The sequence below is a fragment of the Pseudorasbora parva genome, chromosome 24, assembly GCF_024679245.1.
Source record: "Pseudorasbora parva isolate DD20220531a chromosome 24, ASM2467924v1, whole genome shotgun sequence".
Taxonomy (NCBI): domain Eukaryota; kingdom Metazoa; phylum Chordata; class Actinopteri; order Cypriniformes; family Gobionidae; genus Pseudorasbora; species Pseudorasbora parva.
The window spans coordinates 36,774,724-36,784,968 of record NC_090195.1 but is presented as its reverse complement, the minus strand read 5'-3'; the positions used below and the strand labels follow the sequence as shown (position 1 = coordinate 36,784,968).

Sequence of the window (10,245 nt, the reverse complement as noted above, 5' to 3'; positions counted from 1 at the left end):
AAGAGAATTAAGACGGCAACGCAACAGGCAAATCAACAAGACAAAAGTAAATATTGGAGTGGCCTTTCCAAGATGGAAAGAGCTCATGAGGAGCAACGATTTTAAAAAGAACGCCGACGTTGCCTGCTTTCTTCTCGACAGGTAATATTAATTCAGCCTATTTGTGTATATTGGAAGTTTTATTGTTGCTTGGCTAATTATATCATGGTGTGCTGTGCATAACACTAGAACAACGTCTAGGATAGTTTTCCTCGCGTCAATGATGAAAAAGTATTGTTTACCTTATAACATGAATCCGTGTTCTATGACTGATAAAAGTTACTTTACTAAGATTAGCTTGCATTCGTCTGGAAACCTGATAGCTGGTGTTAGCAATGAACTGGTTAAAATAATGAAAATGTAAAACTATTATTCATTTTACATAGATTAATTTGATCATAGATCATTTGGCAAATTAAATAACTGCAAATTATAATAGTTTTCAAAAATGACCTCATCACTTGAGTTGAAGCAACACTCACCGAAGAGGTCGAACTGGAAGCCATGACTAAATCGGCCACCGTAGGAGTTGAAAAGAAATCGAAATTGAGAACAGAAAACTATTATTCACTGGATGGTCATATACCTTTTCACCACTAGATGGGGGAAAATATCACACAGTGTAGCTTTAAGAAAACAACTATTCATATTCTAAATTAGAAAGGTTATTAATTATATCAGTAACTTTTATTTCTTGAGTCTCTTTAATACGAAAACAATCTGTTGACACAACTCTCACAGAAGAGATCCGGCTTTCTACAGGTTGAAAACCTTGTGTCAATTCTTCAACTGATAGTAAAAAGTATGTATTGAAGTATGATTACGGCGATGAGTGGGTCCTGATACGTGTTGTCTAACTCCAATAGAGTTTAGAATGTCTCTAAATGCCAATCCCAATGCGTCTTTTTCATTGTCAACATGGATATTAAAATCACCAACAATTAGTACTTTATCTGCAGCCAGTATTAACTCAGCAAAGTCTGTATTTTGGCCTGTATACAGTTAGTCAAGGTTCAACTCTACGACTATGTGCCAAATTACTAGAGAGAAGAGCAGCACCAGACCAGGAGGGATGAATGCCGTCAATCTTCAATAGGTCAGGTCTGCCCCAAAAACTTTTCCAATTGTCTATGAACCCTATGTTATTTTGCAGACACCACTTAGACAACCAGCCATTGAGTGATGATAATCTGCTAACTATTTCATCACTCCTTTTAACAAGGAGGGGACCGGAGAAACAGACTGCCTTTGACATCGTACTTGTGAGTTTACCCACCTCTTTAATGCTAATTTTGGTGATCTCCGACTGGTGAAGTCGAACATCATTAGTGCCAATGTGAATAGTAATCTTAGAGAATTTACGATTAGCTTTAGCCAGCACTTTTAAATTTGCTTTGATGTCAGGCGCTCTGGCTCCCGGTAAACATGTGACTATGGTGGCTGGTGTCTCTATTGTCACGTTCTGTGTAATAAAATCGGCAATAACTAGGGCACTTTTAACAGGATCCTCAGTGGGTGCATCACTGAGTGGGGAGAACCTGTTTGATGTTCTAATCGGAACGGAAGAGCGGTTTTTTGATCCGCGACTATGCTTTCTCATCGTCAACCAGCCCTGCTGCAAGGGCTCAGCCAGAACCAATCAATATACATAGTTCACTAAGCTAGTCGCATCCAAAGCAGTATCTAAAGCTGTTACATTCTCACTACTCTCACACAAAGTCTAGATGCATGTCTCTAAATCTGAAATCTTCTCCATCAGCCTGACTATTTCCTTACATTTATCACATGTGAAGCCCTGTTCACCAGCGGAGATAGATATTCTAAACATGTAGCATCCAGTGCAAGAGACAATGACAGGAGAAGAAGACATGGCTTACCGTATATGTTAATGCACCCAAACTTACCACAGTTGTTTGATAGAGTCTATTTAATAACCCAACTCTCCACAGTTGTCTAATGAACTCAGAAAACAGGAGACCCGGGTGCCGGGATGGAAAGCTACCAGGCTAGCGAAAAGCTTACTAGTGGTAGTGATTTAGATTAAAAGCTAGCGATGTCAAATTTAACTTTATTTAACAAATTTAACAAATTTAACAGGAGCAATCAATAACAGTCAGTCATTAAGATACACAGATGTAAGCACGGAAACAAGTATGAATATGACTGGCTTTGTATTTAGAGTTGCCTAGGCTATTTATTATTTGAAAATTAAGGAAAATATATTGCCTTTAAAGTTCAGACAAAATGAAGAGACAGAGACATAAGAAACAAATTAAATTAAAAGGCAAGTTTGCTTAAATTAAAAGTAATTGTAATAAAAGATAAAGAAAAATCTGTCAATTTCATCCCCAATAGAAATGCAACATCGGCATCAGCGGCATCAGTATCAGTGTTGGTCATACTAGCCTTCATTCATAGCACTCGTGTACAACAAGCATGTGAAATATACTGTCTTCATGTCTTTAGTATAGTCAAAATATCATGTCTTCACAGCCAGTCCATCTTCCCAGACCTCCTCAGACTAAACTAGTCCTGTCGGGTTTTGTGCCGTCTGAACACTGAGATTCTGCCTGCAGACCAGCACACACAGGAGAGGGTCTGAAATCAGTCTCATATTCATCAATAAGAAAAGAATAAGGCAAAACTCTAAAATCAGATAAACAGATAGAGGAAAGAGTAAGATGAAGATGAGTAAAATCAAGGGTAAATAATGCACCAGCACAGCGAATATAAAAATAACCCAAATATGAGGATCTGTTTTTCTGGATGTGTGAGAGTGACGATCAGAACAACACAGAGCGAAACAAGATAAGATCCACACGATCACTGGCATCATGTACAGGAAAAGAGCAAACCTATAATCATAGAAAATACAAGCGGAAGTGATATAGAGAAACACAATTATGTAGAACGTGATGAAACACTTTGAAGAGAAAACCCGAGCAGTGAACAGTGGATATTTCACTGAGTGATTTCCCTCTAGCGCCACGAGCTGGTTCAGGGGGAGACCACCGACTCTTGATAAGACCCATACAATTATTACAACCCAACATGTCCAATCTCCTTTCCAGCAGAGCGTATGTAAGTGAAGTTGAATCATTATGTAGAGATTCAAGAGCAGCTCAATACAGTCAGTGATGAGGAGGAGGATGATGAAGGCTGAAATACGGTGTCCGTTCCTTCTGTGTTGAATTATATATCTGACAGACCAAACAAGAGCTGGTAGACCTGCACACACACTGATGGTGATGAAGATGGACCATCTCACCCTTATCAGGACAGGTATTAGCTTCCAGTAAAATAAAAAACTATCCATATTCCAGTCTGCCATTGTATTAAGCTGAAAACATGAATGTGTGGAACATTAATATCGACTGAATACATGCTGAGCAACTTTCAGAAGTCACAAATCTCATTATTCTACAACTCACAATCATCAGCCTGAAAACATGAATGTGTTCTTATCTGTATGACGTGTCAGTTCATTTTTAATGACTTAAACAAGAATAACCAGATCTCTTACCTATAGATATTCTGGAGATTTCTACAGTGCGGTGCTTGAGGTGTAAGAGCGTTTTCAGTCTTGCCTGATGTCTTCTCTCGTTGTGTCTGTGTTTTTGCTCTTTCTGCTGTATCTGCTTTTTTTCTACTGCTGGTTTCTGGCTAATCTGCTGATTTGATCTCAGCTCCCACATCTGATCTCTGTGGTTTCTAGAGGAAGCACAAATAATATTTACTTAAACCATCTTTACTTACAGTGAAGAATATAAGTATTTGAACACCCTGCTATTTAGCAAGTTCTCCCACTTAGAAATCATGGAGGGGTCTGAATTTGTCTTCGGAGGTGCATGTCCACTGTAAAAAACATAACAAAATAAATAAATAAAAAACACAAAATCCAGAAATCACAATGTATGATTTCTTACCTATTTCTTTGTATGATATAGCTGATAATAAGTATTTGAACACCTTAGAATATCAATGTTAATATTTGGTACAGTAGCCTTTGTTCACATTTCCGGAGGTCAAACATTTCCTGTAGTTTTTCAGAAGGTTTGCACTGCAGGAGGGATTCTGGCCCACTCCTCCACACAGAGCTTCTCTAGATCCGTCAGGTTTCTGGCCTGTCGCTGAGAAACACGGAGTTTGAGCTCCTCCAAAGATTCTCTATTGGGTTTGGGTCTGGAGACTGGCTAGGCCACGTCAGAACCTTGGTATGCATCTTACAGAGTCACTCCTTGGTAATCCTGGCTGTGCTTCGGGTCATTGTCATGTTGGAAGACCGAGCCTCGACCCATCTTCAATGCTCTAACTGAGGGAAGGAGGTTGTTCCCCCAAATCTCGCAATACATGGCCCCGGTTATCCTCTCCTTAATACAGTGCAGTCGCCCTGTCCCATGTGCAGAAAAACACCCCCACAGCATGATGCTGCCACCCCCATGCTTCACAGTAGGGATGGTGTTCTTGGGATGGTACTCATCATTCTTCTTCCTCCAAACACTTTTAGTGGAATTATGACCAAAAAGTTATACTTTGGTCTCATCTGACCACATGACTTTCTCCCATAACTCCTCTGGATCATCCAAATGGTCTTGAGACTTGACGGGCCTGGTTTAAGCAGGGGAACCTTCTGTGCCATGCATGATTTCAAACCATGATGTCTTAGTGTTTTACCAACAGTAACCTTGGAAACGGTGGTCCCAGCTCTTTTCAGGTCATTGACCAGCTCCTCCCCTGTAGTTCTGGGCTGATTTCTCACCTTTCTTAGGATCATTGAGACCCCATAAGGTGAGATCTTGCATGGAGCCCCAGTCCGGGGGAGATTGACAGTGTTCTTCCATTTTCTAATGATTGCTCCAACAGTGGACATTTTTCACCAAGCTGATTGGCAATTTCCCCGTAGCAGTTTCCAGCCTTGTGGAGGTGTACAATTTTGTCTCTAGTGTCTTAATTATTTTGCTTAATAGAACCCCTGATTGTTTCTTGTTTTCTAAAGTGTTTTTGGGCTCTGATGAGTGACTGAGGGTCTGGCCTAGAGATGTGTGATGTATCACTAAACACTTGATAGCAACATATTGTCGTGTAATTGGATTATTGGATTAACATCCCAGGAGTGCAGAAACAGTGTTTGCTCACTAAGCCAGGCTTCCAGATATGAAATATGGATTTGTCATTATTTTTTATATTTCCTTTTACTGAAACACTAAAGAGTCAAGATGAATATTGCCTGTACTATTGTCTGTATCTCTCACTGAGAGAAAGCACATGTAGTATCAGCATGCTTTGGAGAAATGTTTTGTTTATAATTAGTTAAGATGTTCTCAATCTTGGAGGAAACCGGTATTCTCTGGAGTGTGTGTGTGTGTGTGTGTGTGTGTGTGTGTGTGTGTGTGTGCATCTGTTGCATGTGCCAGCCCTTCCCGTCATGAGTAATTAAACAGGATCTCATGGCACAGACTGCAGGTTCATCCACAATCCACATGTTCTCTGTCCCTCATTCCTGAGCACATCCGATGGAGACATCAGGGATTCATTTCTTTAAAGACGGACAGCTGACCTTTGAGGTAAATTCATTTCCCTCGGTCTGCAGTGCTTTCGTCTAATAAATACACGTTTAGTTTTGTAATCCAGCTCTTACAGAAGAGCTGAGTCCACAGCAGAAGAGGAGTCTCTCACAGATGGAGGCTATATTTAGGCTCTTCACTGTTGATTTGATCTCAATGCAAACTCTTTCATCTCATCAGGCGTACAGAACAAGAGTAATGAGTTTCCTCCTGCAGAACGAGATGCTTCAAATCTTCACTCAACCCCAATAATCTGAGATAACCAGGTTTTCAGACGAATTTAATAAATGTGTGCTAACAATTTATAATCATTATTTATTTAATCATTAATCATTATATATATTGTAATGGGCCCCAAGTTGACTAAAATTTTAGGATCTTTGCCAGGCTTGGGAAGTAGAATTATAACCCCTTGCTTCCGTCCTTCGGATGACACGTTAAACCAAGGTCCTGACTCTGTGGTCATTAAAAATCAAATTTGCACATTGGCCTCTGCCCATCATGCCCTCCTAATCATCCCCATATCCTGATTGGCTTCATCACTCGGTCTCCTCTCTACCAATCAGCTGGTGTGTGGTGAGCGTTCTGGCGCAATATGGCTGCCGTCGCATCATCCAGGTGGTGCTGCACATTAGTGGTGGCTGAGGAGATTCCCCCCTTCAATGTAAAGCGCTTTGAGTGCCTCGAAAAGCGCTATATAAATCTAACAAATTAATTCATTGTATGGGAAAGTGATGAACATTCTATAACGTCAGTCAAAGCCCTAAATAAAAGAAACTTTAAAGAATACCACAAATATCTGTAAAAATTGGCAGTTAAAATGTCAGAGCCAGGGGATTTGTCAGAAGACATGGACTATATAGCTTTCTCTAATTCTTGAAAATACATTTTTGCATGACATATCTATTTTGCATAAAATCCACACTAATTTTGGGAACAAATGGTCTAATACTATCAAAAAAAGGCATATGCATTAATTTTAGAAAAAGATTACTTTAATTGATGAAAGCTACCATCAGCAATTAAATATTGGATATTATTTTTCTCTTGTCTGCTCTTTTCCAACCTACAGAAGTACGCTGAATTTCTCTCCCCTTCTTCTATCCATTTAGCCCTTGACCTAATGTACGCTCCCCTTGCCTTTTCATCATAGATACTATCAAGTTTGGATTGTAATAATAAAAGTTTTGTTCTTCCAGATTCATCCAATTGTCTACATTTACAGTATTCACTTATCTCTCTAACGAGATTAATTTCTTCTAAGTGAGAAGATTTTTTCATCTGCATCTGTTTCACCAAAGGAGATTACTGTTTCACAAACAACAAACTCAAACTCAAAACCTACAAACTCTAAATTTGAAAATGTCCCATTTACTTATATTTGATAGAAAAGAACCATCTTCACTAACTTCTGCAATATAGGTATTCATTCCTTGACAGAAAGTTTCCGAATTAAGAAGGCTGGCATTAAATTTCCAATACTGTAATATTACTACTCCGTACAGCTGGAGATTTTAAATTTAAACCAATCGTACAATGAAAACCAAACAAAGAAAACCAAACCATTCAGTAGACTAGTTATTTATTGCATTTTGATTAATTAATTTTACATCAGTTGTATAGTACTTTACATTATTGATCCCCACAAATTCGCTCTTGGATCAGAGACCTTTAAAGGGTCATGAGACCCCCTGCTGCAGCAGTGTTTTTTCACACCTTCGATTTGAAAAAGCTTGTTAAAAGGGGAGTGGTCGACTGTGAAAAGGTGGGATGGTATTGTGTGGAAAGAGGGAAAGTTTGCATAAATAGGGGAGTGTCAGTAGGTGCATTAAGATTAGCGATACCAATAGCAGCAGTTACAGCGGTTCTGAGACATGTTCTTGGTTCACGTTGGCATAGTTTACCACAGTGAGATTAAATGAGGGATGAGTACAGCGAATGAGAGAGCTATGAGTGGCGTGCAGCAGAGATCGCAAATCATTCAGCTCTTCATATTCAAACCAGCATAATTCAGTGAGAAATGAAAATAAATGTTATTCTGCATGACGAAATATTTTGCAAACGTGATAAAACTATATTTGTCCAAATATGCACGCTGTTTGGCAAGATGAACAACGCGCCGACGTGATAAGAGAACGTGAACCACCCAACATGCGATGTGATAGAGATGTGTAATTCTAGATCGGGGTAAAAGCGAAGGGGTTTGAGGCTAGTCTTGACCGCGCATCTGAAGCAGAGCGACGCGCGCTGGATTGTCGTGACAATCCGCGCTGTCTATCACTCGGCAGCTAAATCTATATTTGTCCAAATATACACACTGTTTCACTAAGAGCCCGAACACATGCGGTTTAGTGCATGGCTGTGACGACAAATAAAACGGAGAGGACGTGGCTTTTGTTCATTAGCCTACAGATTACAGATTGGTTATTTTGCACTCCTGACATAGATAGTCAACGCTTGCAGGTTCGGCGTGCGATTCCTCAGGTGAATTTTACTTTACCGAGCCTTTGTAGCAAAGGCTTCCACAGACAGCGCCGGTTACAGCTCGCTCGGCGCCCTTTACGTTACTTCGTATCAGCACAACGCCTAGCTTTCCTCCGTGACTTTTCCGCACGCTGCTTCCAAAACTTCCCCACCATATCATGTACAATACAATCATTACACAATAATGATGTAAGACGAGCCTGACAGAAGTGACTGTCTCATGCATATTAACTGAATTATCTTGTATGCATACTACAGCGCAGGGATTGGACTGAATGAGCTTTATGTCATGAATATATATCGAGGAGCGGTCGACGTCAGCATGTGCCCAGCAGCCCATACTTGGGCTGAAAAGGCCGTGCCGACGTCAGCATTTGTGACGTTGCTCCGACTAAGCTTTTCAAACCGGAAGACAGAAATCGCTCTGAAAATGCAAAAATAACTATTTTCACATATGAATACCATTAATGAGTACCCTTAGTGTTTTCAATGATGTGCAGCCTATACATATCTGTTTACATCTCAAAAAAAGTGTTTTGGGGTTTCATGGCCCTTTAAGCCTTTTGATTTGTCTGTATCTGATTCTTATCATTTTGATGTTGACCCAGATTTTAACTTTTTTTCATCGGTGGGTGCTTCAAATTTTTGTACTTTTTATACTAAAACTCAGTTTATTGATTTATGTAGATCTCCGCCTGTAATTGTTTTTTTTCTACTTTTCAGGTCTTAAGACAATTTCATTCACTATTTATTTTTACTGAAACACCAGTTTTCTGTGATTGCTTTATCTGAAACATGGCTTACAGAAAATTCTAAAGATTTTTTTTTTAATTATCTAAATACAACTCTGTTCATCATGTTAGAGAGAATAGTTTGGGAGGAGGCGTATCTCTGTTTATATATGAAGAGTATGAATTTAAAATTAGGATGATCTAGTATTCAAGATTTTAATGAAAGTTTGGCCAATTCACTCGATTTAATAAATAATGAGCATAAATACTGTTATATTTTAGGTGATTTTATTATAAATCTATTAAAAAATAAATGTAATACCCCTACTGCAGATTTTCTTCATATTCTTTACTCTAGTTATTATATTCCTCTTATTCATAAGCCTATAAGAGTTAAGGAAAATTCAGCAACATTGATTGATAATATTTGAACAAATTCTCTAAGTGTCACAGACACGCCAGGCTCCCACATCACGGACTCACAGCGCACGCTCTCACCTGAGTACTGATCACCCACACCTGCAGCCAATCATCACCACAATCACCAAGAGCACAAAAGTCACACACACGCACTCAGTCACTGTCCAGTCTCGTTTGCAATAGGTACTAACCTCTTATGCTTACCTTTAGGACTCCCTCGATGATACTTACCCTTCTCCAGCGTCTTCTCCCAAGTCTCCAGCAATCTCCAGTGTCCAGTGTGTGTGTGTTCCGTGTTCTCCAGCGTTCCTCTCCAGAAGCCTCCTTCATCGTTCTCTAAGTCCACATTGAGAAATCAAACCAAGACCTATCACCAAAACATCATTCAGTCAAGTTGCATATTTACTGGTTGCTCAATAAACCTGATTTACTTACCATCTTGTCTCTGTAGCTCTGTACCGTAACAGAAGACCGGACCACAGCTGCGAGCACCAGTATGAGCCACACAGACCCTTTTCAAGAACTGGTGGATGCCATTCGCCATGCGCTACCCTCTGCTCCACCATCACTGCACCGACGATCACTTCCGCATCCACCAGAACCTCTTCCTCGTCACTTCTGTATGCCAGTCCCAGGGCCAAGTCTTTCTCTGGTTCGGCGGAGGACTTCAATGGATTTCTTCTGCAATGCTCAATGGTCCTGGAGATGCAACTGGTTATTCTGTGGCCTTGCCTTACGCCTTACGCTGGGCGGAAACTTTGTGTGCACAGAATAATCCGATCTTACGATCCAAGTCCAGCTTCGTGGCCCACTTCAAGGATGTGTTTGTTAAACAGATTCATCTACTGGTTCTGGAGGAATCCACCGCTGACATGATTCTAGGGCGCCCATGGCTGGAGCAACATAACCCCGTCATCTCTTGGAAATCCGATGAGTGGGGCGATAGCTGGTTCAACAGTTGCTTCTCTGCTCTTCCTGTCCCGTCCTTGTCTCGTTCTAGCAAGATT

At 40.1% G+C, this 10,245-nt stretch overlaps 1 protein-coding gene across 1 annotated transcript; it reads right to left on the bottom strand.

The window, feature by feature from the left end:
* Window positions 1-1,045: 1,045 nt before the first annotated feature.
* On the bottom strand, window positions 1,046-9,782 carry LOC137063805 (uncharacterized). Its single transcript, XM_067435072.1, has 5 exons — window positions 9,674-9,782; window positions 9,443-9,574; window positions 9,317-9,337; window positions 4,054-4,169; window positions 1,046-1,654 (listed from the first exon to the last, which is right to left on the bottom strand). Exons 1-5 carry the CDS (start codon window positions 9,780-9,782, stop codon window positions 1,046-1,048), a joined length of 987 nt encoding a protein of 328 aa, XP_067291173.1.
* Between the last annotated feature and the right edge of the window lie 463 nt (window positions 9,783-10,245).

Coding starts and splice junctions, on each gene's coding strand:
- LOC137063805 (XM_067435072.1), bottom strand. CDS start 9,782: ATGGCGAATGGCATCCACCAGTTCTTGAAAAGGGTCTGTGTGGCTCAT. Junction 9,575..9,673: donor AGAGCTACAGAGACAAGATG/GTAAGTAAATCA, acceptor ATGTGGACTTAG/AGAACGATGAAGGAGGCTTC. Junction 4,170..9,316: donor TGTGGGTGATCAGTACTCAG/GTGAGAGCGTGC, acceptor CGTGTTTCTCAG/CGACAGGCCAGAAACCTGAC.